Source organism: Peromyscus eremicus, chromosome 17 (genome assembly GCF_949786415.1).
Source record: "Peromyscus eremicus chromosome 17, PerEre_H2_v1, whole genome shotgun sequence".
NCBI lineage: Eukaryota > Metazoa > Chordata > Mammalia > Rodentia > Cricetidae > Peromyscus > Peromyscus eremicus.
This window is the reverse complement of record NC_081433.1, coordinates 61,252,910-61,278,879: the sequence shown is the minus strand read 5'-3', so window position 1 is coordinate 61,278,879 and position 25,970 is coordinate 61,252,910. Positions and strand designations below refer to the sequence as shown.

General features: G+C 58.2%; 2 protein-coding genes across 3 annotated transcripts in view; one reads left to right on the top strand and one right to left on the bottom strand.

The window, feature by feature from the left end:
- Positions 1 to 12,186: 12,186 nt before the first annotated feature.
- Comp (cartilage oligomeric matrix protein) lies at positions 12,187 to 18,798 on the top strand. Of its 2 annotated transcripts, none has more exons than XM_059244585.1 (16): positions 12,187 to 12,369; positions 13,119 to 13,256; positions 13,409 to 13,483; positions 13,564 to 13,722; positions 13,805 to 13,909; positions 14,008 to 14,115; positions 14,505 to 14,664; positions 15,199 to 15,317; positions 15,408 to 15,460; positions 15,544 to 15,725; positions 15,855 to 16,033; positions 16,121 to 16,169; positions 16,586 to 16,782; positions 17,901 to 18,073; positions 18,405 to 18,544; positions 18,623 to 18,798. In XM_059244585.1, exons 1-16 carry the CDS (start codon positions 12,202 to 12,204, stop codon positions 18,667 to 18,669), a joined length of 2,052 nt encoding a protein of 683 aa, XP_059100568.1. In that variant the 5' UTR covers positions 12,187 to 12,201; the 3' UTR covers positions 18,670 to 18,798. The 2 variants fall into 2 exon arrangements, with proteins under 2 accessions (XP_059100568.1, XP_059100569.1); XM_059244586.1 differs by lacking the exon at positions 12,187 to 12,369 and adding an exon at positions 12,381 to 12,983.
- Positions 18,799 to 19,061: 263 nt separating this feature from the next.
- Crtc1 (CREB regulated transcription coactivator 1) overlaps positions 19,062 to 25,970 on the bottom strand; it is a 58,478-nt gene continuing 51,569 nt past the window's right edge. The window contains exons 12-14 of the mRNA XM_059244391.1: positions 25,045 to 25,131; positions 24,466 to 24,646; positions 19,062 to 23,247 (exon numbers count right to left, since the gene is read on the bottom strand). Of these exons, the coding sequence (XP_059100374.1) occupies positions 23,036 to 23,247; positions 24,466 to 24,646; positions 25,045 to 25,131 (480 nt within the window). The 3' untranslated portion in view covers positions 19,062 to 23,035. The remainder of the gene's footprint in view (positions 23,248 to 24,465; positions 24,647 to 25,044; positions 25,132 to 25,970) is intronic.

The window sequence follows — 25,970 nt, the reverse complement described above, 5'->3', positions numbered from 1 at the left end:
TGCTCTTAACCTCTGAGCCATCTCTCCAGCCCCTAAAAAAAGTTTTAAAACCTAGGACAAGTGAGCACCAGGCACGGTGCTCAATTCCAAGACCGCACGCACGCACGCACGCACGCACGCACGCACGCACACATGAACACGCAACTCCACTAACAGATCTTTGGCCAGGCATGGTGGCACACACTTGTAATCCCAGCCTACAGCAGCCAGAGCCGAGAAATCTCAATCAGACCCGTTCAGGCTTCTTCACACAGAGCGAAAACACAGGAAAGCCAGCAAGAGGGCTCAGCAAGGAAAGGTGCTTGCTGCCAAGTCCAGCCATCTGAGTTAGGTCACCAGGACCCAAGGCGGAAGGAGAGAACTGACTCCTGCACATTGTCCTCTGACCTCCACACACTCACCGTGCCACATGTGCACCCCCCAAAAACAAATACATCCATGATGAGAGAAAAGAAAACGGGCCAGCAGCTCCCTTGCCTCCAGTCCTGGCATGGAACTTTACTCACTGGGCAAGTGTGGGTCCTGATGGCCAGGCTCCATCTGCTGGCAGTGTGACCTCTCAGCAATGGCTTGTGTCTGTGTCTTGCTTGTGAATAGGGTTCAAGTGGCCCTGACACCCTACAGCACGCAGTGTACTGACCATTCGCTGTACCGAGCAGGGGCCATGGGGGCGCACTTGGGCATGTGTGGTTGTGTCCGTTCTAACAGTTCACTTGGTATTCAAATAGAAAAGGGAAGCCCTAAAGGGCTGGGGAGATGGCTCAGCGGTTAAGAGCACTGGCTGCTCTTCCCGATGATCCAAGTTCAATTCCCAGCACACACAGCAGTTCACGACCACCTATAATGGGACCTGATGCCCTCTTCTGGCTGCAGGCACAGCTGCAGGCAGAGCACTTACACATTTAAAAGGGAGGGAGGGAGGGAGGGAGGGAGGGAGGGAGGAAGGAAGGAAAAAGGAAGGCCTTGCTGACCACACTGAGGGCAAGGTCTCATGTCTCCGTCTTGGACTCTCTCTCTCTCTCTCTCTCTCTCTCTCTCTCTCTCTCTCTCTCTCTCTCCCTTTCTGTTTCTTCCTTTTTTATTAATTCTTTTGCTTTTTGTTTGTTTCTTTTGTTTTTCGAGACAGGTCTCATCAGTTAGCTCTGGCTGTCCTGGAACTCACTCTGTAGACCAGGCTGGCCTCGAACTCACAGAGATCCGCCTGGCTCTGCCTCCCGAGTGCTGGGATTAAAGGCGTGTGCCACCACCACCACCACCACCACCACCACCACCACCACCACCACCCAGCCTTTTAAATTAAATTTTAAAGATTTATTTATTTTAATTTACATGTATGTACATCTTGCCTGCACGTGAGTCTGCACACTATGTGTGTGCGGTGCCAGAAGAGGGGGGTCAGACCCCTGGGAACTGGGGTTATAGGTGGTTGGGAGCCACCATTAGCTGCTCGGAACTGAACCCAGGTCCTCTTCAAGAGCAGGCAGCTTTTCAGCCCCCTTTGATTTTTTTTTTTTCTGTCCCTGCCTCTCTGTTTCTGTCTGTCTGTCTCTCTCTTTTTCTTTTCTTTCTCAGTCCTACTGTATTCCAGGTAAACTGAGGAGCGGTCTAGTCCTGGTGACCTAACCCACTCCCCATGCGCAGCTCCAGCCTTGCTCTTCCTGGCTGTTCTGGAAGTTCTAGGCATCCTCCTCCTACTCCAATTTCCAAGTCTGGAAAAACAGCACTTTCCTCCTGAACCGAGGGAGGTCCCTGGAGCACAGAAGCAGCCCTGGCCAACAGTCCCTCCCCCCAGTCGCCTGGGGCTTCCTTGCAAGAACTTCTGCATCCTAGCTGGGCGGTCGTGGCGCACCCCTTTAATCCCAGCACTTGGGAGGCAGAGCCAGGTGGATCTCCGTGAGTTCGAGGCCAGCCTGGGCTACAGAGCGAGATCCAGGACAGGCTCCAAAACTACACAGAGAAACCCTGTCTCGGGAAAAAAAAAAAAGAAAAAAAAAGAAAAAAAAAGAACCTCTGCATCCTGGCGGAGGGAGGCGTCCTCACTGAGTGCAGCCAGGATGCACCTTGGAGACTCCTGTCCTAGAAATAGCAGCTGGCTGTGGGTCTCCTTGCTCAAAGCAGCCTGTTGTCAGCCGGGTCACACCCAGCTGCCGGAGGGCTTTAAGAACTGCTCTGAGAGGCTTTGAACATGATGGTGGGCTCCGCAGCCGGGGGCCAGCTGCACTTAAAAAGCCACTGTGGCTTTATGGAGACGTGCTGGGGTGTCGGGAGCTGGCTTGGGGCTTAGCCTCAAGCCCTGCTTTCCACAGAGGCTCAAGGCTGCCTTTCAGGGTGGCCAGGGTACATCCTCAGAAGGAAGGCATGCCCTGGGCTCCTTCTCCAAGCCACCGCTGGGAGGTATCTTTAGACGGAATTTCACTGTAGACAGTGAAAGGGAAGGAAATTAAAGACCATGTCTCTGTCAGTCTGAGGCGGCCATCACTGCTGCCAGTTTGCATGGAGATGGCTGTGGGCTGTGTGTGTCTTGCTGCTTTTTGTGACAGGGTCTCTTGTAGCCCCCAGGCTGGCTGCATATTTACTATGTAGTTGAAATGACCTTTGAACTCCCAGATCCTCTTGCCTCTACCTCCCAAGTGCTAGGATGGAAGATGACCAATGCCATGCCTACTGGGACAGCACACAAGATACATCAGCAATGCGAGCTGGACCAGTGTTTGTTGAATGAATAAACAATTCCATGTGCATCAGCTGCTTGTCTGTTTCTCTCGGCTGCTTCCCAGCCAGGGGAACTTAGGGGTGGATTGGATGGAATTAGAAAGACAGGCTTTGAGGGCGGGTCAGGTCCCAGTGTTTGGCAGGGAAGGCTGCAGTGTGACCAGGCCTTTCCACTCTCTGGTCTGACTCCGGGCCCCTGACGGCCATAAAATCGCCCAGCTTAGACTGGCAACATTTTCCTTTAATATGTTCCTGAAGGCTCTGGCAGAACCTGGAGGAAAATTCCAAAGTAACAAGGAGAGAACTCTTTTACGTCCTTGGGGACCAGTAGGGGTGGGACCCGGGGGCACCCCGCAGCCCCGCCAGGAGGCCCTGAGATTCCCAGGACAGTGGCTGTCTGCCCATTGTCTGGTAGAGGGACAGACAGACCTCCCTGATGTCTGTGATGTGGGGATGGCGGACAGCCTTGACACCTCGCCACAGGAATTCATATAAAACTGCGTCAAGGTGTTTCTACCAAGCACGCCATGGAGCCTGGAGCTCCATGTCTCCATGTCTTCACACACTCTTCCATCGATCCCTATTGCCCGGAGAAAAAGCTGACTCCCACCTTCTCAGCTCCCAATCTCACCCAGTCCAGAAACTCTGCCTTCTCTCTCGCCTCCATGTCTCCCCACACTGGACCCACGCTCAGCACGGCCTGTGGTCCGACTCTTGCTCTTCCTCATGACCAGACTCCGGTAGCTGCCTGGGCACCCCCACCCCATCACGACTCTAACCAGTCTGGTTGACTGGTGGTGAAGTTCTGGGTTATGATCCTGGAGTGTTGTTGTGGCCCCTGAGAAGACACTGTCACAGCTCTCCCTGCTCCGTTAGGTTAGCACCATCTAAACCACATCTAAGTCAAGACCTATTCGACAGAAGGAACCATGGAAGCAGGGAGGAAGAACTTTCTAGAAAGAGATGGCAGCTTGTGCAAAGGCCCTGGGGTCAGGAAGTGCCAGTGGGCGGCGGGCGGAGGTCAGCTCACAGGAGGTGCTGCAGTGAGGGGGATGTGTGAACAGGGGAGAAACATGGCCTAATTTATCTTTTTCTGGTCTCGAACCCTGGCCATCTTCCTGTGTTTTCCTCCCAGGTGCTGGGGTTATGGTCTCTCATCTTCCAGCTGGGACCAGTGTGGGGCCATGGGGAGAACAAAGAGGAAGGTGTCTCAGGCACCTCCTGGATCTTGGGGCCAGCACTGAGGGTGTCAGGGTTCTCGATTGAAAAGAACATATTGGGGGAGGGAATGCGGAGGGCCCCTAAACGCAGCACCCCCGGGCTGAGCCACACGCCTGTCTGAGCTGCAGGTCTGAGCTGAGTCAACCCAGCCCTGGATGGCCCAGCAAGCCTCATGGATGAAGAACAGCTGCTGTGGCGGGACCGGGATGGTGTCCATTGTGGCGAGGTGGCAGAGACTTGCCAAGCTGACCTCTGACCTTAGTGCCGAAGGGAAGAGGCTTGTGTTTTCCTCATCCTGGATCTGTGTGCTGTGGCTGGACGCCAGGATCAAGTCCAAAATCCAGATGTGGCACTGGCTGAGCCCCCGGGGCCATGTGGTAAGGTGGGCTGGGCCAGGAAGGTGAGGCGTCTGTGTGGTGCTGGCAGCAGCCCGGTGAGCATAAGGGGGCAGGATAGTTAAGACAGCAAAGGTTAGAAACGCCCTGTTGCTAGGCTACGCTGTCGCACACTGAGGTACCAACCCCAGCACCCAACCAAGAAAAACAGGCCTGTCCGAGTGGAGACATTCCTAGGCTCTGTCAGGGGTGGGGAGTGAGGGATGGGGGTGGGGGTTGAGGAGGGCCAGACCCAGCACCCAACCAAGGAAAACAGGCCTGGCCTGCCTGAGTGTAGACTAACCATGGAGATGTTCCTAGGCTCTGGGGGTGGGAGGGCAGTGGTGAGGAGGGCCAGCAGCTTAGAACCAAGCTTCAGGCACAACACCTTGGGGCTCTGTAAGGGCAAGCTGTATGTTTACCCAGGATCTCACCATGCAGTGTAGGCTGGCCCCAGCACAACACAGTACATTTTTTTTTAAGACTTATTATATGTATACAGAAGAGGGCACCAGATCTCATTACAGATGGTTGTGAGCCACCATGTGGGTGCTGGGAATTGAACTCAGGACCTCTGGAAGAGCAGTCGGTGCTCTTAACCTCTGAGCCATCTCTCCAGCCCTCACAGTAAATTTTGAAGTTGAATGCACTATAGTTTTTAAAATAATAACGAAATTATATGGAACTCATAATCAAACTCATCTCTCACCTGCTCTGCCCTGGACAAACGTCTTGTCCTCTCTCAGCTTCGTTTGCATACTGCCACCCTGGGCCCTGGGGCATCGTGACTGGCACAATCTCGATATTCCCTGTGACCTGATGAGGCTCCACATACCCGTTTCAGCCTCTGGGAGCTGCGGGCGAGGGAGATGAGCATCACTGGAACACTGTGGAGGAGGACACGGACACCAGTCCCCCGCACCTCTGTGACCGCCGGGCGCTTGGAAACAACACGCTGAGGCGGCTCCAGGCAGGATGTCCCTGATACTCGTCATGGTCGCCTGGTGCCCAGTGCAGGTCAAGAAGGCAGCGCCCAAGGCCAGACCTGGGGCTGTGCCCAGTGGCAGCCCTCCTGTGGCCGAGACGGTCACCTTTCCACACGGCCAGCTACAGGCGGAGGCAACCAGCCCAGTTTGGTATCTGCCCGGATCAGTAGCTGAAATGACTGAGTCCCCAAAGGCCACATCACTGAAGCTGGCCCAGGTGAGGGGTGACGGCATGTGTCTAACCCTCCCCTCCTCTCGCCACACCCCTGCTCTACCCACCCACCCACCACCCATGTGCTCACCACCCCACACACTTTCACCTCCTCCGGGGACCATCGTGATCCTGGTGACGTGTAGAGTTGTGCTGGGCCTTGCCGAGGGTGTAGTGAAGGCCCCCAGATGACAGGGCAGTGAGAACAAGCCATTTGGAGGTGACTGTCCCCACAGTCACTACCAGATGATGCCAGGGTGCAGGCTGTGAAGGCTTCGGAGCCCAAGCCTGGCTCCCATGACCACCCCTCCCCTCCCCTGCCCCGGCCGTCATCCTTCCACAAATGGGTAACCACTCATCTGCCTCAGACGCCCGGACCAGGCTCACCACAGGCCCTTGGCATCTGCAGAGCCCTGGCTCGGGGCTCTCAGGGTACCTGCTCACCTGTGAGGGTTTGGGCTTTCTCAGCCCTGCGTAGTGTCCTTGGGCCACACCCCTCACGTCCACGGCCTCACGCTCGCACCCTGGGCCGTCCTCACGGCGGCTCTGCCAGCTGACATTTATTTGACACCTTGCTGCCCAGCCCCACGGCGGCTTCTCTTCCCCAGGCCTGGGCCACTGCCCGGTGTAAACACAGCAGTCTCGGCTCCATTCATCACCGGGTGAACAAGGGCCCCACTGTGCAGGCCTCGAGGCGGGCTGTGACGTGCAGCAGGGGACTGAGGCCCTCAGGCCCCCTTCCGACTCCACACCCACTGCCCCAGTCTGCTGCAAAACCCCTGCAGACCTTCTCCCGTGGCCTGTGTCTTAGCAGGGGCCGGGTAGCTTCGCTCTTTGAGCATCCAGTGACTACGGGGAGGAGCAAGGAGTGACACCATCTCTGAGGCAAGTCCCAGGGAGCTGTTTGGCCTCAAGCTCCTGATCCTCCCTTCCTCGCTGCCAAGGGCCGCGGCGACAGGTGTGTACTGCACCTGGCTGCTGCTCTTAAACCAAGTTTCCCTGTGTAGCCCCGGTCACCTGGAAGGTGCCATCCTCCTGCCTCCACCTCCTCAGTGCTGGGAGAGCAGGCATGCTCCACCATGCCTGGCTTATGTGTGCAGGGGATGGAGCCCAGGGCTTTGTGCATGCTAGGCCAGCACTCTACCTACTGAGCCACAAGCACTCTACCTACTGAGCCACAAGCACTCTACCTACTGAGCCACAAGCACTCTACCAACTGTGTCACAAGCACTCCACCAACTGAGCCACAAGCACTCTACCAACTGAGTCACAAGCACTCTACCTACTGAGCCACAAGCACTCTACCAACTGAGCCACAAGCACTCCACCAACTGAGCTACAGCCCCAACCATAGAATTGTATTTTAATTTTTATTTTAGTTTTTCACCCCCTCCACCCCCAGACAGGGTTCCTCTGTGTAGCCCTGGCTGTCCAGTGAGTACTCTGTAGCCCAGGCTGGCCTCAAAATCCCAGAGATCTGCTGCCTCTGCCTCCGCAGTGCTGGGATTAAAGGTGTGCGCCACCCCTCAGCTTTATTTTAGTTTTTTTTAGAGAAGAGTTCTTAGCCAAGGCTGTCCTGGAACTCGCTCTGTAACCCAGGCTGGTCTCTTTACATATCCCAGGATGGTTTTGAACTCCTGATCTTCCTCCTTGTACTTCCTGAGCTCTGCAGTAGCCGTGAGCCCCGAGCTTCCTCAGTTTGGTTTTCTGAGGCAGAGACTCCCTCTGTAGCTGGTTTGGCCTGGAGCTGCATCCTCCTGCCTCAGCCTCCCCTGCACGGGGACCGCAGACCTGTGCCATCATTCTGGACCATGCAATTTATTTTCTAATATTTTTCTCTGTGAAGTTTGTATGAGTGTGAAACACACAGAGAACTACCTGGATGAATGTTTGATTCTCACATTGATCCTAAAATGTGGGGCTCTTTCATGTACTCATTTGTGCGCACATGTGAATGTCAAGTGTGTGTGTGTATGTGCAGTCTGTATATGTGTGTGTGTGTGTGTGTGTGTGTGTGTGTGTGTGTAGTTCTGCAGATGGACCTGAGACACTGAGGCAGCACTCATGGTAAAAGCCCCCCAGATCCCTGGCTTCCTGGCAGTACTTCATCCTCATTAGCAAGAGGCAGGGCCTGAGGTGGGAGAGGCCTCACTCCCACCCAAAGGCTCCTTCGCTGTGGGAGGGAGGGGACTAAGTGGAGGCTTCACTCACCCTCCCCGAAAGCCGAAAGCCGCACAAAGAGGTTGTAACAGGAGTCTCAGACCTGGGTTCTGACGAATGTCTCTGGAACATTCCAGTCTGTTCCTACTGAAGTTCAAGCCTCTTGAATCAATTCTTTGACATGTAAAAATGTAGGCTAAAATTTGAAATATGGTAAGAAAGAAAAAGAATCCCTGGTGTCGGTGGCACATGCCTTTAGTCCCTGAACTTGGGTGGCATTGGCAGGCAGACTCTGTGAGTTCAATGACCAGCCTGGGCTACAGATCGAGTTCCAGGACAGCCAGAGAGACACAGGGAAACCTTGTCTCAAAAAAATCAAAATCCAGATAAGGGCTGGTGAGATGGCTCAGAAGGTAAAGGCGCTTGCCTGGTGACCTGAGTTCTACTCTGACTGGCTTTCCTCTGACCTTTACATACACAGTATGGTGCACAAAATAATGTAACAGATTGAAAAGTATGTATGTGTGTGTGTGTGTGTGTGTGTGTGTGTGTGTGTGTGTGTGTGTGATCAATATTGATGGTGCCTGAGCCTTGTGGCAAACTTCTGGATGTTCAGCTTGCTCAGTAAAACTGTAGTTAGTGTTGTCTTTAATCTGAGGGGAGTCTGGGGGGAAAAGGATGGCAAAGGGGTGGAGTCTGTGAAGGCCTAGGCAGTCACAGGCCTCAGACACCAGCTCCCTGACCTCTGCTCCTTATTTATGGAGCACAGATCTGGCCGGGCTGTGGAAACCGCCAAGTGACCCTCCCCCTTGTTGCCTTGATGGATTCCCCAGGCCCAACCTGTGGCTGGGCAGCCGACATACTTCCCCCTTGGGCGGTGGCAGGCAGCTGGCGCCACACGTCTCCTGGCCCAGCAGGCGTCAATCAGAAAGGGCCCCTGGGGCTCCATCAGCAACCCCACCTGGCCCTGATCCTGGAACCACTCAGCCTGGATGTCGGGAAGGGCGATTGGCCCGGACTCAGGAGTTCCAGAATATCACAGCTATTGCCTGGCTGGGGCTAGAGTCCAGTCTGGATTCATGAGGAAAGGGCTCTGTGTGTGTGTGTGTGTGTGTGTGTGTACGTGTGCATGTGCGTGAGTGGGCCTGGGGTTTTGTGTGTATGTGGTTGTGTGTGTGTGTGTATTGGGTTGTGGGGGGGTTGTGTGTGTGTATATGGGATTGTGGGGGGTTTGTGTTTGTGTGTATATGGGGTATGTGTGTGTATAGGGTTGTGGGTTTGGTTGTTTTTGTGTGTGTGTGTATGGGATGGTAGTGGGGATTGTGGGGGGTGTATCTAGCTCCCCACTCTGGGTGTGGAGCATCAGCTGGCTTATCTCTCCTTAAAGGAAAATATGGAGAGACTCATACTCTGGCTGGGTACAGCAGAGCCTGCAGGCTATCCCAGCACTTTGGAAGTAGAAGCAGAAGGACCAGAAGTTCAAGGACATCCTTGGACATAGTAAGTTGGAGGCTAGCCTGGGCTACAGGAGACTCTGTCTCAAGAATACAAAACCAACTAAACTAACAAAACATCGAAAGCAAAAACCATTTAAAACATTCTGTGTAAACTCAAGGTTACAGACCCAGGCTGATACCGGAGCTAGCCCACTAAGAATTCCCACAGGCTGTCCCTGCCATCCCAACAGTGACTGCTGCACTTGGAAGGGTGGAGGGACATACGCAGCAGGTATAAGGGCCCAGGAAGACACCTACAGCGTGAAGCCGGGTGGTTAGGGTTAGACCAGCTGCCTGGGACCGGGTGTCTGCCAGATGGAAGCCAGCAGGCAGGCGTGAGCCCAGGCTGCCCAGGAGCTCTAACCCTTCCCTCCGTCCTGACTCTCCCCTAAGGGCTTGGCTGTGGCCTGGCTCTGGCCGTGGCTGTGGCTGAAGCCACGTGGTCCTGAGCCCCAGCCCCGTGTCTGGCTTGCTCAGACACCCGTTGCAGGGCCGTGTGCGGCTGTGCCGGAGGCAGGAGGCCGGCAGGTCTACCCTGCACTGCTCAGCGGGAGCGGCCCCGAGGGGTGCTGGGAGCCAAGGAAAACAGGAGGTGGGCCAGGCGGGCAGGGAGTGTGCTTGGGACCTGGTTCTCTGAACGCCTCAGCCTCCCTCGCCCTCCGTGCGTCCCTATTGCCTTCCAAAGACAACTTGGGCCTCACGACATTGGCACTGCCCTTCGCTAGCCTCGATCTGACACCCTAGCGACATCTACCCAGCAGCCCACGTTCATTTTTTCCGAGGCTCCCATTGTAGCCCCAATGCCTCTGGGTGATGGTGTAGCCTAGGCTGCCTCTGACAGGCTGGGGACTGTTGTCTTCCTGTGTCCCCACTAGCAACCATGTGTAACACATGTATACACCCAGAAATCTAGACACACATCCTCCAACGCCCCCCCTCACTGGAGCCACCTCAAGGTTTCTCCCCCACTGATCCAAGGCCATTTTCATTCTCTTTGTCCCCTGGGCCGCCTTCTCCAGGCAGCCCTCCATGATTTCTTATCGGAACAACTGCTCTTCCTGGGATTGAGCCTTGGCTTACAGTGGCCCCAGGCGGGTCAGTTCCCCTCCCTCGGACCCCAGCTTCTCTGAAACAGACTGTGAGCTGTGAGTCCTGGGAGGCCAGGTAGAAAGGGTTAAAGCTCCTGGACACTGAGGCAGTCTACAGCTCAGAGTGTGGCTGGCTCAGAAAAGGAGATTTTTCAGTTCCCAGCCGTTTTTTTTTCATGACAGGCTGTCTCCCCAGCAGCTGGGGAGCAAAGCTGGGTGCAGCCCACTGAGAACCCAGGGAAGCAGAGGTCCCTTCCCCTCCCCCATATCCAGCATCTCCAATGTTTCCTCGACAGTGCAAAGGGGGAAACTGAGGCACGGGCACCGTTTACTGGGGATTGTTTCTCTGGAGGTGCTGGGGCTGGAATCCAGGACTTTATACCCTCACAGTCCCCTGCAGACCCGAGCTGAGCCACGCCCCCCCCCCCCCAGCAGATCCGGGCTTAGCCGTGCCCTCAGCACCTGCTGACCCGGGCGGAGCCACGCCCACAGGCACCTTTGCGGGGTTCTGAAATGTGGAGAGAGCTTAGGAGCCAGAGCGGACGGGTTCGGACCTTTCCATCACTTGTGACTTTGTTTCTCCAAATGTTATACGCGAGGGTCCGCTACAGGCCCCCAAAGGTGAACGGGGGTGCGAGGGGAGCCCCACTTGACTCCCTGCGGCTCACCCCTCTCTCTCCTCAGACCCCACCTTGTCCTGATCGGCCGCGGGTCATCCCGCGGGGCCGTGGGGCGCGGTCCTGAAGGCAGAGCCCGGCCTGTTTACCTTGTGGCGGGCTCTGGGCAGGGCCGCGGGGGCTGTCCCCGCCGGGCGCGGGAATAAATAGGGCGCGGGCTCGAGGGCAGACAGCAGCCGCAGCTCCGCCGCCATGGGCCTCACCGCTTGCGTTCTGGTGCTCGCCCTGGCTGCCATGCGCGCGACCGGACAGGGCCAGATCCCGCTGGGTAAAGCCGCTTAGTAGGGGACGTGGGTGGGCAGGAGGCCTCTCGGTTCCCTCCAGGCTCCAGATTCCCGCTCCTCGGAGCTTGGGGTCCGTTCTCCACAGATGCACTGGGCTGAGAAATCAGGCGGCGGGTGGAGCTGGAGCAGCGGGGTGGGCTTGGAGAGCCCCGGAGGTAGTGATGGGTGATGGTTGGCGAAGGGTGGTGGGGTGGTTGGGCCGCCCATCAGTGGCCCCTGCGGACGTAGGTGGAGACCTGGCCCCACAGATGTTGCGAGAACTCCAGGAGACCAACGCGGCGCTGCAGGACGTGAGGGAGCTGTTGCGACAGCAGGTAAGGGAACAGAGAGGAGACAGTGCGGGACCAGAGACGGCGCGACAACAGAGCGGGCAAGCGTGTAGGACAGAGTAGAAACGGCGCGGGGCAGAGCGCGGGGACCGGATGCACAGGGTCTGAGCCGGGGAGATGGAAAGGGGGTAGTTGTGGGCACCGGCTTCCCAAGGGGAGGGTCGTGGGAGGAGGAGGGGGACGGCGAGGAGGCGCACAGGGAAGCGTCCGGCTGACCTCCTGTCCCGCAGGTCAAGGAGATCACATTCCTGAAGAATACGGTGATGGAGTGTGACGCGTGCGGTGAGCACAGCCGGGACCCGAGGGCCGGAGAGGGGTGGGAAAACAGAGCGAAAAGGAGAAAAGGGCCGGGGAAGAAGGCTGCCGGGGGCGGGAGTGAACGGCGACGGAGCGGACTGGACGCCGGAGAGAAGGCCAGTGAGATGCGAGCCGACCCTGGACAGCGTGGAGCTGGAGGCCCGCGCAGCGGCAGGGCGCACGCGCGACCATGCCCTGCCCCAGTGCACTAAAAAGAGCGCTCTCGAGGGGCGTGGTCACGAACGGCTCCACCCTGGGCGGGGCAAGCCAGTGTCCTTGTGGGCGCGGCCGGGAGGCTCCTCCCCTGGGTGTGGTTCAATGAGGCTCCTCCCCCGACCACGGTCTAATTGCTTGGTTTCTAAAGGGATGCAACCGGCTCGCACTCCCGGCCTGAGCGTGCGGCCAGTGCCACTCTGCGCACCAGGCTCCTGCTTCCCCGGCGTGGTCTGCACGGAGACGAGGAACGGCGCGCGCTGCGGCTCCTGCCCTCCTGGCTACACCGGCAACGGCTCGCACTGCACCGACGTTAATGAGGTGCGCGGGCTACCCACACCCCCGCCGTCCTGACGCTACCCGGGCAAACCCCACCACAAACTCCCTCCTTCCCGACGACCCCCTTATCCACCGAGGGTGCCCTCCCGCCCCTAACCGGAGGCGCAAGTCCAGAAGATCTCACATTTACCGGGGGAGCCCCACCCAGGCCAGCTCCACCTCTGTCCCAGACGCCCCCCCTGACCACGCCTTCTGCTCCTACTGACGCCCACCCCGACGACCCTTTGGACACTGGGGGTGGCTCTCCCCAGCCATCTTCCTCACCACTGGGGCCCGATCAGTCCTCTGCTTTGGAAAGCCACCCTCCTCGCCGCCGCGCCTGCACGCCCCGTCGGCCACTTCCTCCCTCAGCTGGGGATGCCCGTCCCCCAAGTTCATTTCCTCACCCCTGAGGGGTCACAACCCCATGTCCATCAAGGCAAAGTCATCTGCGACCCTTGGGATCTCCATCCCGTGTGACACGCTACTCCCAAGAGCTGGCTGATGGCCCTGGCTGTGAACCATTCTGGTCTGGTGGCGCACGCCTTTAGCCCCCAGCTCCCAGGAGGCAGAGGCAGGCCGATCTCTTTGAGTTCAAGGCCAGCCTGGTCTACATGGTGTGTTCCAGGGCAGCCAGTGAGACGCTGTCTCCAATAAAACAAACAAACCAATGTCCAAATCCGGGAAGCCCCAAGGTGTGGCTCTTGAGGTCCAGCTTGGGGCCCCTAATCTTACGTGCTCCTTCCTCGCAGTGCAACGCTCACCCCTGTTTCCCGCGCGTGCGGTGCGTCAATACCAGCCCTGGCTTTCGCTGCGAAGCCTGTCCGCCTGGGTACAGCGGCCCCACCCACGAGGGCGTGGGGCTGGCCTTCGCCAAGACCAACAAACAGGTAAGGGGGACACAAACCTGACGTGTATGTCAGGAGGGAATGGAAAGCATTTTGTCCAGAAAACTCGGTCATGACGTCAGGGTGGAGACTCAGGTTGCAAAGAGACGTCGTCCAGGTGAAACGTGTTGTCTGACCGTGTCTCCGTCCGCCAGGCTTGCACGGATATTAACGAGTGTGAGACCGGGCAGCACAATTGCGTTCCAAATTCCTTGTGCGTCAACACCCGGGTAAGAAAGGCAGGGACGGTGAGAATGGCGCCGGTGAGGCGCGGGTGGGTGCCCCGTTGACGGACCGCGCCTGCGCACAGGGATCCTTCCAGTGCGGCCCCTGCCAGCCCGGCTTCGTGGGTGACCAGACGTCAGGCTGCCAGCGGCGAGGGCAGCGCTTCTGCCCGGACGGGTCACCCAGCCCGTGCCATGAGAAAGCGGACTGCGTCCTGGAGCGCGACGGCTCGAGGTCGTGCGTGGTGAGTGCGGGCGCACGGGTCGTGGAGGAGGGGTCCCGGGGCTCGGGCGTGCGTGGACACTAACACCGCCTCCCCTGCGCAGTGTGCAGTCGGCTGGGCCGGCAACGGGCTCCTATGCGGCCGCGATACGGACCTAGACGGTTTCCCAGACGAGAAGCTGCGCTGCTCAGAGCGCCAATGCCGCAAGGTGGGTGTGACCGGCAGGGCGTGACCTGGAGGGCGTGACCTGGAGGGCGTGGTGGGCCAGATGGACACGCCCCCTCACCCCGCGTACCCGCTCCCCAGGATAACTGCGTGACGGTGCCCAACTCGGGGCAGGAGGACGTGGACCGCGACGGCATCGGAGATGCTTGTGACCCAGACGCGGACGGAGATGGAATCCCCAACGAGGAAGTAAGGCTGTGGGAGGGTTCATGGGTGGGGCTTGGTGGCGGCTTGATCTCCAAGGTCTAGCTGGTTGTCCAGCTTCTGGTGGAGGGGCGGGACCTCCTTGGAGATGCACAGGTCTGGGAAGTGTTTTTTTTTTTTTTTTATTTACTACATGTATTTATTTATGTATCTATTTGTGTGTGTGTGTGTGTGTGTGTGTGTGTGTGTGTGCTCTCGCCAGTGTGACACCGTGCGTGGGGGTCAAACGGCTGCTTGCAGGAATCGGTTGTCTCCTTACACTGTGTAGGCTCTGGGGAAATTGAACAAAAGCTATCAGCCTTTACTCTGCCAGCCGACTGGGAGGCGATCTGAACCCCACATCCTGACCCTGCTTCACTTGCCCTGTCTTCTAGGACAACTGCCCGCTGGTTCGAAACCCAGACCAGCGCAACTCGGACAGCGATAAGTGGGGAGACGCCTGTGACAACTGCCGGTCCCAGAAGAACGATGACCAGAAAGATACAGACCGGGATGGCCGGGGCGATGCCTGCGATGACGACATTGATGGCGACCGTGAGCGCGGCTGGGGAGTGGCGAGTGGGGCCCGTCTCCCGGTGGAGGTGCTGGAAGGCTTGGAAGATGAGCGGTGACCCGTCCAGCTGAGGGCTGGGAGAGAGGAGGGCGGGGCAGTGGAAAGATCTCCCTGTCCACTTCCGGGGAGATGCGTTGGCTTCTCCGGAACCCAGTTTAGTATCCTCGGGTGGCTTCACAGCGGGGGATGGCCTTGAGACGGAGTCTCACTGTCCTAGAACTCACTACATAGACCAGTGCCGAAGCGAACAGCACTTTTACTACATTTTATCTGTTCTGTGTGCACGCACCTGTGTGCACGCACGTGTGTGCACGAGTGCCATGGCGCACATGCGGAGGTCAGAGGGCAAGCTGCTTTGCAGGAGTGCGTTCTCTCTCACCACGTGGGGCCCAGGGGTCAAACTCAGGCCAGCCTCTTGGCCGTCTGCTCTGTCCCAGGCCTGATCTGTGTTGCTCCGACACCATGCTAGCCTGACCCTTCTTTGGACCCTGCCTTATTTCCCTGATTTGTCCCAGGAATAAGAAATGTAGCTGACAACTGTCCCAGGGTGCCCAACTCTGACCAGAGTGACAGCGATGGGGACGGCGTTGGGGATGCCTGTGACAACTGTCCCCAGAAGGAAAACCCGGACCAGGTGGGCCACTTCCTGTGTGAGCTGTGGACTTGGGGGTGGCGACCGCTTCCGAGTCCTTAGCCTTGACTGTGACCCCCGACCCCGTTCCAGAGGGACGTGGATCACGACTTTGTGGGCGATGCCTGTGATAGCGACCAAGACCAGTAAGGAGCCCTTGAGACGGAGGCGGCTGAGTGGTGCCTGACGCCCTCTCCCAGAGTCCCACCGTCCCACCTCTTCACTCTAGGGACGGGGACGGACACCAGGACTCCCGGGACAACTGCCCCACAGTGCCCAACAGCGCCCAGCAGGACTCGGACCACGATGGCGAGGGCGATGCCTGTGATGACGACGACGACAACGACGGAGTCCCCGACAGCCGGGACAACTGCCGCCTAGTGCCCAACGCGGGCCAGGAGGACAAAGACGGTGAGGGTGGTGAGGGCGTGGTTATTGGCTGGTGTGCGGTCTGGTGTGGGCGTGGCCAGCAGCTGGCACAGGCCCTTGGGAGGAGCCTGAGCGGAGCCCACAGTGGCCGCGTGTCCCACCTCCTTCCAGGGGACGGCGTGGGTGATGCGTGTCAGGGCGACTTTGACGCTGACAAGGTCGTAGACAAGATCGACGTGTGCCCCGAGAACGCCGAGGTCACTCTCACCGACTTCAGGGCTTTCCAGACGGTCGTGCTGGACCCCGAGGGTGATGCGCAGATCGATCCCAACTGGGTGGTGCTCAATCAGGTGCGGCCGGGACCGGGTGGCGGTTTACGGGAGCCCAGGTGCCCTCGGCCGGCCTGAGACCCTTCCTTGTTCCTCCGACCTCCCCAGGGAATGGAGATCGTGCAGACCATGAACAGCGACCCTGGCCTAGCTGTGGGTGAGGCGGCGCGGGGCGAGGAGGGGCTACGGGGCGGCTACAGAGCAGGACCTGCCAGCTAGTTTCGGGAAGGGTGGAGAAGGGGGGAGACGGACAAACGGCAGGTTGCTGGTGTGGCGGCCAGAGGTGTGTGTGGCCGTGGAGGGGCGGGGGTGGTTGGTCGGGACCGGAGGAGGCTGTGGCTGTGGCTGTGGGTAGGACCTTGGGGGCGTGGCCTTGTGAGTGGCCATGGGAGGCGTGGCCCTTGAGAGCTAGTGGGATTTGGGTGTGCTTTAGGATGTGGCCAACGGTATGTTGGGAGTGTGGCCTTATTTAGGGAGCGGGGTTGGTAGCGAACAGCCTCTGGAGGGACTGGGTCTGGTTCGGGGTGTCCAGAGCAAGCGGGGGAGGCCCCATTCCTCTCTCCCCTTCTACAGGTTACACGGCCTTCAATGGCGTAGACTTCGAGGGCACGTTCCACGTGAACACGGCCACTGATGACGACTACGCTGGCTTCATCTTCGGCTACCAAGACAGCTCGAGTTTCTATGTGGTCATGTGGAAACAGATGGAGCAGACCTACTGGCAGGCCAACCCCTTCCGGGCGGTGGCTGAGCCGGGGATCCAGCTCAAGGTGCTAGGCTGTACCCTCTTGGTCCCCTGCTCTACACACACTATACTCCCCCGACGTCACCACCAAAGCCGTCACAGCCTCCCAACACTGTTGTTACCAGCCTCATTCTCCCTCACCCATCCCCATCCCCCACACGCACCCCCAACCATTGCCACGGGCTCAAATCTTCCCACCAGCCCGTAAATACTCCCCCAGAGGGCTGGGGAAGAGGCCTCCTCTTTGAAGTACTTGCCGCACAAGCATGGGGAATGGAGTTCGGATCCCCCAGAACCCACGTAAATGCTGGGTCTGCATGGCGGCCCCCTGTAATTCCAGCCTTGAAAGGTAGAGACAGGAGCCCTAAGGCAGCCAGAGCAAGCGGGTTGGTGACACTAGCCACACTGGGGAGCCCCAGGCTTCATCGATAGACCCTGCCTTATAGAACAAGGTGGTAAACTATTGAGGATGAATCTGACAGCAACTTCCAGCCTTCACTTCCAAGTGCAAACACACCCACATACATGCAGAAACATGCATACACAGAGATTAAAGATAGACCCTGTCTCAAAAAAAAAAAAAAAGCCGGGCGGTGGTGGCGCACGCCTTTAATCCCAGCACTCGGGAGGCAGAGCCAGGCGGATCTCTGTGAGTTCGAGGCCAGCCTGGGCTACCAAGTGAGTCCCAGGAAAGGCGCAAAGCTACACAGAGAAACCCTGTCTCGAAAAACCAAAAAAAAAAAAAAAAAAAAAAAAAAAAGAAAAAAGAAAAAAGAAAGAGAGAAAGAAAGAAAAGGTACTCCCTTAGGACCACCTCACATCCCGTTCAGCTCCCAAACCGGTCACAGAGCCCTAAATTCCCCTGGCCACTGCATATCCTCCTACAGACACTTGCAACAGGCCGCAGGTTCTCTAGATCCCAGCTTATCCCAGCAGGCACCTGCAGCCTACAAGCCACCAGATCCCCTAAGGTGGCCCTGCGCACGTCCAAGGGCTCCAGACTCCACTACCCGTGGTGGCCACCCAGGAGTCCTCACTTGGTCTGCCCTCCCACAAGGACCTTCTGTATATTCCACCACCCATAACCCCCACCTGCTCCATTAGATGGGGCTCTGATCCTCTTCCTCCCCTGGCCTGTGGCAGGCTGTCAAGTCCTCCACGGGTCCCGGAGAACAGCTCCGAAACGCACTGTGGCACACGGGGGACACAGCGTCCCAAGTACGGCTGCTGTGGAAGGATCCTCGCAACGTGGGATGGAAGGATAAGACATCCTACCGCTGGTTCCTGCAACACCGGCCTCAAGTTGGCTACATCAGGTGGGGATGCCCTGCTGGCGGTGAGCCGCCCTGGGGATGCCCTGCATTGCTGCGGCCGCCCTGGGGATGCCCTGCTGGCGGTGAGCCGCCCTAGGGATGCCCTGCATTGCTGCGGCTCCGTTTACAGTACAGCATGGGCCTCTGGGCAGATGGTCCTGATTAGAACTGACAGGACCCCAGCACCTTTGTACAGGGCACCTGACACATTCTCACAGAGGGAAACTGAGGCAGGTTCCCCTGCCCCTGCTGTGACACTAGCCCCTATCTCAAGTGTGAACCAGCGATGAAGGGGGCTGAGCATGGGGACCCACCTTACTGGCCCCACTTGCAGGGTACGGTTCTACGAGGGTCCCGAGCTAGTGGCTGACAGCAATGTGGTGCTGGACACAGCCATGCGTGGTGGCCGCCTGGGCGTCTTCTGCTTCTCCCAAGAGAACATCATCTGGGCTAACCTGCGCTACCGCTGTAATGGTGAGCGAGGTAGGGGGCAGTGGGCAGGACCTGGAAGGCTCTAGAAGGCATTCTCACCTGTTGCCTCCTCATCTGCAGACACAATCCCTGAGGACTATGAGAGTCACCGGCTGCGGAGGGCCTAGGGACCTCAAGTGTGGCACTGCTGACTGATGGGCTGTGGTAGCCTGAGCTACACGTGTCTGAGTCTGGCATCCCTCTGGAGGGGTGTCTGGCCTGGAGAGGAAAGGCTAATAAAGTATGAATGTGGGGGACTGGCCGGCTCTGGTCTCTGCTGCAGGGGCCTGTGTGAACGGGCCTCCAGGAGGCCCGGCTCTGTACTGTAGTCATCCAGATAGCAGGGGCATGCAACTCACTACAGATGCAGACACTCCTGGAGTAGTCCAGGGTATGACCAGATGGGAACCCCAAGTTTGAGGAACCCCACAGTCACTGAAAAGGGGCTCAGGCCTTTATGGGGCACAGACACAGGAGAACGAGGTATCCAGGATGGGAGAGGAAAAGAGGGAGAGACCCAGACGAAAACATTGGGTTTATTACATTTCATTACAAAGGGCGCAAAAATACAAAGAAGCGTCTGCGCCAGAAGGTGGGGCGGGCGGCCGTGCGTGCCCTGAGCAACCTGACCCCCAACTGTGGAGTCCACGTGAACAGTCCACATGAACAGTCCATGGACATCCACAGCAGCGGAGTGCACATGCTGGGGGCAGAGCCAGCTTGGCACAGGGAGGGATGTGGGACCAGCCATTTGCATATATCAGAGAGGCTGCCCAGCCCATGGCGTTCCGTTTCCTGCTAAGGGGTGAGATAGGGCCTGAGGACCAAAGCTGGCCTCTGGACTTAAGGCCACAGCTTTGTCCTCATGTCCCCGATATGATCAGAACTGTTCAGCCAGCTGGGATGGATTAGGCTGGACCACGGTCACGCTGAGACTCTGGAGCCCCAGGGAAAGGCTGTGTGCAGAAGGTGCAGCTGGCACCGTCATGGGGCCCTGGCATTGTCCGCACCCTGCCCAGAGGGTTTGGGCCCCTGAGCCCAACAAGGTTGAGAAAGCAATGGAAGGGAAACTGAGGTTCAGGGGACCCCTTGCCCTTGAGAGTACCCCAGCACCCAGGCTTGAGAGGGTACAGGTCCCTCCATCTTCTGCCCTGATGGGGAGACGTGGCTGTGACCAATGGGGTGGTGAGCATTTGTGCCACACTGAGGGCAATGCCTGAGACAGGAATGATCAGGGTCTCCAAGTCACCCACCAGGAGATCCCTGAAGGAAGTGGGGACCTCAGGAGCCAAGGAGAAAGGGGTATAAAAAGGACAGGTACCACCACACTTAGGCAGACCTTGGGGTCTGTGAAAGACTACATCTCCCTCCAGCAGTCAAGACCACACAGGGTAGACTCTGCACCATGGTGTCCTCACCTGGACACCTCGAGGGACAAGAGCCAGGCCTAGGGCACAACTATACCACTGACCTGACCCCATGCCTGTGCCACATGGCTCTATCAGGACCCTGATCCCACCAGCCCCCTCCACCTGCGGCTCTACTGGGCACAGAAATCTTAGGGCAAGTGGAAAACTCAGGATGCAGTGAACCAACTCCAAGCCCACTGTGACAAGGACAGTGGCCAGTGCCGGCACAGGGTGGCCACCCCACACCTTTGCCTGTTCTTGTCCTGCGTGCCAGGGTTGTGATCCTGACGCCAGGCTTAGTGTGACAGCTGCCAGCCATCCTTGCATGCTGTGTGGTGGCATGTGGGTCTCGCTAGGGGGCCCCCCTGTGTAAGAGTCTTCCAAAGAGCTGAAGTTAGGCTAAGTATGCAATCAACTTTAGAATCTCCCCGGCACGGAACAGCCACTGGACAGCTGCAGAGAAGAAACACCACAGGGCCGTTTCTTAGGACACAGAGAGGGGCTGGGTCCAGCTGCATCCTCAGTCTGGAGGCCTTTGGGTGGGTAACCACTGCCCCAGGGGGCTTAAAAGGGCAAGGTAAACAGACATCTGCGCACAGTGCTATCAAGATGCCCCGCTCTTGTTTCTGAACTGGGAAAATGAGTCAGAAAGCCACAAGACTGAGGCTCGGCTGAAGACAGTGGCACACGGGTTAAGTTAGGGAGAAGGGCCAGGCTTGGCTCACAAATCTGACCTCTCAAGGGTCAGTCGTCCAAACCTGTCCTGAGAAAGCATGGGTGTGGGCAGAGGGTCTATGTACATGTTGCAGGGACTCCAGAGTGGTTGCTCCCAGCACAGCCTAATGGGTCATAGTATGTGCGTGTCACCAGCCGGGGGTCCCCATGGCCTTGAGCTGTCATCTTGGGATGTCGTGGCAATACTAGGCAGGTGACTGACATCTAGAAAACCAAGATCACCCCTCAGGAGTGCCTCTGACACCGAGCCAGGCCCAGGGTAGGGGAGAGGGGGCCCTTCCAGATCATGCACGCACCTGACCCCTGGCCCCTGGCTGGCCTATGAGGACTAGTGAGATCCCCACACCTGCCTGGGATGCTGTGGCAGGGGCCCCATCACCTCATCATAGAACTTGGCAATGAACTGAGTCACATCACACAGCTACATGCCCTCCTGGCTGCAGGGCACTGAAAACTGGGCCACAAGCTTGGGAGGGTCATGGGGCCATGTCCCTTCTGCCCCAGTTCACTGAAAACTTGGAAGGCCAGTGACCAGTTACTGGAAGCAGGAGCCTTGCCTGAGAAGCAGGTTCTCTGCCTTGCTAAGGCCAGCTGTTCAGGCTTCTACAACTTGGAGAGAATCAGACTCCAAGCATGTGTACTTCTCTGTTTTGGTTTTTTTAGACAGGGTCTCATGTAGCCCAGGCAAGCCTCCACCTCTCAGGTGCTGGGGTAACAGATGTGTACTACCATGCATGTTTCCTAATGATGATGATGATGATGGTGGTGGTGATGTCCGTACTATTCCCTCCAAGCCCACACCACAGTGACAGAAAGGCCTGAGACCTAGACAGACCAATGCTATATCCCCAAGTCCGGGGGGACAGAGGGGCCCGTTGATGGAAGGGCAGCAGCTTTCTCATGCAGGCAGCCACATTGTGGCTTGGGGAGGGACACAGAGTTCCCGTACTCCCCAAGCCCCCAGCACAGGCAGCAGGCAACATCACTGAGTAACAGTCAAGCAAACGGTGCGGCCCTGGCAGACGAAGGCATGTGACCGTGTCAAGCTGTGGCTTAGGGTGGTGGGGATCAGAGCTTCCAGGCCAGAAGTGGCCCACAAAAGACAAGCCAGGTCCACGGCCCCATCACAGGGAGTCTTAGCAATAGCGACACGACCACCAGCCACCTGCTGAGGCCTGGCTGGCACCTTGGGGATGCTCAGAGGGAGTGGGTTCTCCAGAGGCCCCCACTGAAAGCCAAGGCCTGTTCCTAGAAGTCGGTTCTGCAGCTCTTCCAGACACGTCCAGTCACCGGGACCTCGCACCCGGTCTCCTCCTTGCCCACCCAGCTCTTTGGAGCTGAGACTAAGTGCAGGAGTGTGACGTCTGGGCATGCATCCAGGCAGCCCGGCTTGTAAGTGCTTCAGGCTACAGTTCCAGTTAGCTTTATAAAAAAGGCCAAGGTGGGACTGGGGCTAACATGCTTCCGGGCCAGAGAGGCGGGAGGGTCAGCCACCAAATGCCAATACAAACTCAAGGAAAAGCAAACCCACAGGGCTGCTGCTTCCTGAGCCCCAGATCCTAAGTAGTAGTAGGGACCAATCATGGGGCTGGGAAGGATGAAAACGGGCAGGTGACCTGTGACCCTCCACCTGTCCTGTATATTGGGCATTGCCTGGCAGTGGGCCATGGGTGCTTGAGAGAGGGTTGAGGAGGGGGCACCGGCTGCTTCCCTGGGCTCTGTCCACACCACATTCGGCCATAGGTCGATTGTCACGCTCTGAGAGCGCTCAGGAATATAAAAGGCAGCCATCCAAATAGTGTTTATTCTGCTCCGGGTCTGTCCCTTTGCTCTGCTGTCTTAGCCTGGGCACGGTGGGCATGCGTGACCTGACCAGGGCTGGGGGTGACGGTAGGAGGGGCAGGGATAAAGGAAGGCAGTGACAGCTGAGAACAGTCGGATGGACGCGCACCTCAGCCTCTGGGGTGCTCCCACGCTCACGCCCCAGCCCCTCTCCTGCAGCACATCTGGGAAGTGGACCACTGATGAGGACTCTCACGTCCCCGGCGAGGGGCCAGGGAGCGAGCGTGGGCAAAGTCCAGGAGGGCCAGGCACTCGTGGCCTCTGTGATCAGCCTGGCCCCAGGTGGACGGATGGACGGACAGATAGCCGGCCTGGTACACAGTGGCCTCGTGCCAGGCTTCATGGGAGGTGAACAACCAGGGTAGCGGCTGGCAGGGGGTGCTGGGCAGCACTGCAAGCTCAGAACCACAAGCTTGGCCGTGGGCAAAGGAGGACGGAACACTGCCGTGCCCAGGCTTGGAACGGCGCCGTCGGGGACTGACCAGCGGCGGGTGGCAGGCATGGCCACTCACAGGCGGTCCATTCGGAAGGTGTCCTCGGTGGCAGGGTCAGCTAGGACCATGTCGGGGTCATTCAACATATGAAGTCCATCCAGGGTCAGAGGGTCGATCTTCAGTTCGTCCAGTGGGAACTGATGGTCCGAGTCAAAGCTAACGTCACTGACCCCTGCCAGTGTGCTGCTCAGTTCCTTAGAGAGGCTGGGGGGGGACTCTCCTGTCACTGTGGGGTGGGGACAAATGATAAGGCTCAGCCTTGGCTCCAGGGAACCAGACCCCAGGCCATTACACCTCCCACCAATGTGAGGAGCAGTGGGGGGCGGGGGAGCTCACCCCGGGGGATAGCTCTGTGGGGGTCGTCAGGGAGTCTAGGGTGCTCTGAGCAACATGACGAGGTAGACGCTGGCAGTAGGTACACAGAACACGGGCTCATTTTCGGCCCCGAGTACAGGGCGAGACCAGACACCTACAAAGCCACACGCTTGGTGGCAGATGGCAGTGTGGCCCGAAGGACACACCCTCCTGACTCAGGGTGTGAGGTGCATGGGTGGGTCACGAATTCATGGGTACTCCCTATGAGGACCCAGCTCCTTTTATTGTCAGGGAGGTGCCAGGCCGGTTCCCAGGCCTGGAGAGGAGACTCACGGCCATCCTTTCTAGGCTGTTGGGTCTATTAGAGGTGTGGGGTGCTAACCACAGAGCCACGCTACAAGATATGGGGGTCCTGAAAATAAAGCCTCTCCTGTGGGGGTGCCACACTGTGGGTGTGCCACAGTGCCCACGGGAGCAAGGGATACTATCCCCAACAGAACTAGATCATACAGAAAGCAACCCCTTCTTCGGGGATTCGAAGAAAAAGGGAGGTGAAGTAGGGAGGCTTGAGGGGGCAGCCATGGGGGAAGCTGGGTTCTGGGCTGGACGGAGCGAGGTGTGGCCACACTGCTCTGCAACATAGAAAGGCCTGTCTCCTAGATACGGCCGTGGGCATCTGCCAGCAAATGACAGAGAGTACTGGGTTGGAGTGTGACCAGCTTGGTCCTAACAGAGGGCTCTAGATGCTTATCCCGTGTGGCGACTCTCCCTGGCTGAAGATGAGGACAGGAATTCATGAAAAAAGACTGGATTCCAGAGCCCAGTGTGAGGAGAGCTGGGGAGAGGGGTACAGAGTGGACTGTGAGGAGACGTCTGGGGGCGACAGTCTAGTATGTGGTGAGATAGTTGAGGGGAATAGCTCAGTGTGAGGGGGTGACTGGAGGTGGGGACAGAGTCCAGTACGAGGAGACCCTGAGGGGTTTGCAGCGGGGTGCAGGGATCATTTGGCTCCTCTGTCCCCCATCTTGTGCAGGAACCCAGCCTCAGCCCTGTCACCTGTCTGGCAGGGTGGTCTGTGAGGATACTCTTCATGCCCCCCAGGCTCCAGGCCTCCTGGAGTCAGCCTCACCCGTGAGGATGATGTTGGGGATTCCGCCATGGCCTGTGTAGCTGAGCTGCTGCGGGTCCTGCAGGCCTCCGTGGCTCCCGCTCAGGCCCATCATGGCAGCCTGGGAATAGTTGAGTGTGGAGCCCGGGCTGTACAGGCTGCTGGAGCTGATGGCATTCTCCATCATGTTGAACTGCTCCAGCTAGGAAGGGGCCAGGAAGGCCATGAGGACAGTGAACAGGGACACTTCCCCCCACCCCGGAAGCCATTCCTCACACCCATAGCTGGCCCTGCTGGCAGGATGATGGATGGATGATGGATGGGCAAATGAAACTTGAGGCCACCATCAAATCCTCCCAGGCTTCACCCTCCAGCACAGCCCCACCATGCCGCGGCACGGTGCTCGAGGCCTGCCCTTCCTCCTCTGCCCTCAAACTCCCATCCGCAGGCTGCACAAGTCAAGTCACCCTCGCCAGGGCCTCTGCTCCCACGGCCTGACCACAGGCAGTGGGCAGAGCAGTGAAGTCTTGGATGGTGCACAGGTCCCCGTGAGGCCTGGTCCTATGGTGGGACGGCCCGCAGGCCTGGGCACCCGCTCACCTGGCGGGACAGAGCATTGGCCTGCCTGGCTGTCATCTGCTGCTCATAGTACGCGTCCCCAAACACGCTGCCCAGGGTGGACGTGTGCTGTGGACAGAAAAGAGGCCTGCTGTGGTTGCAGCCTGAGACCCAGGTTGGGATGGGGGCCTCTGTGCTGGGGCTCATGAAGCCCATGCTTCCCACAGCCCAGCTGGATGGGATGAGACCCCTGGGGCTTCCCAGAGGGTACAGAGCGCTGGCATTTATCTTGGGATTCTTAGAGGGCGTGCCCCAATGCTGGGGCGATTGCTCCTTCCCACACCCACTCCCAGGGGGGCCTCTGATGCTTCCCAAAGCACTGCCCTATTCCCCTCCCCCCAGCCTGGGTACAGGAAACATCACTTTCTTCATAGGGGAGGTACTGGCTAATCCTGAAGCTGAGGACAGGCAGCTGTGCATGCTGGGATGTCTGGGATGGAGTATGTTTCTGGGGAGACTTGGAGACAGGGCACCAGATAAACTCTAGACAGCACAGTGCACAGGACAGAGACAAGTCACTGCCTAGGGCTGCCTGCCTATGAGACCCTGGGCTCTGGGGGGCGCACCCCTATCACACTTGCCTTTTAGCCAAGGCTAGCTGGGCTTTCAGGAACAGGCAGAAGGACAGGGGCTCTTTAGGAGCCATGGGAAAGCCAGAAGGGAGCCCTGGAGCTGGCTGGGACATGGACAAAAGGGCACGGATGGCCATAAATGTGGCTAAGTCACACCCAAGGCACCCTAATAGTTCCAGCTAGAGTTATAGCTACCACAGGCCCGATAGGTCACTGAAGATGGGGACCCATTTTCTCCTCTGTGACAGAGTGGCCCAAAGAAGCCAACAGACCCCAGGCACTCCTGAATGTGGTGTGTAGTGCAGATGCCCAGTGAGATTCTAGAAGGCAGTGTCC

Bases quoted from the DNA above. Each gene is read 5' to 3' on its own strand.
- Comp (XM_059244585.1), top strand. From the start codon at position 12,202: ATGCAACCGGCTCGCACTCCCGGCCTGAGCGTGCGGCCAGTGCCACTC. The intron at 13,723-13,804 runs GTGAGTGCGGGC...TCCCCTGCGCAG, and splicing joins ACGGCTCGAGGTCGTGCGTG to TGTGCAGTCGGCTGGGCCGG. The intron at 13,910-14,007 runs GTGGGTGTGACC...CCCGCTCCCCAG, and splicing joins CAGAGCGCCAATGCCGCAAG to GATAACTGCGTGACGGTGCC.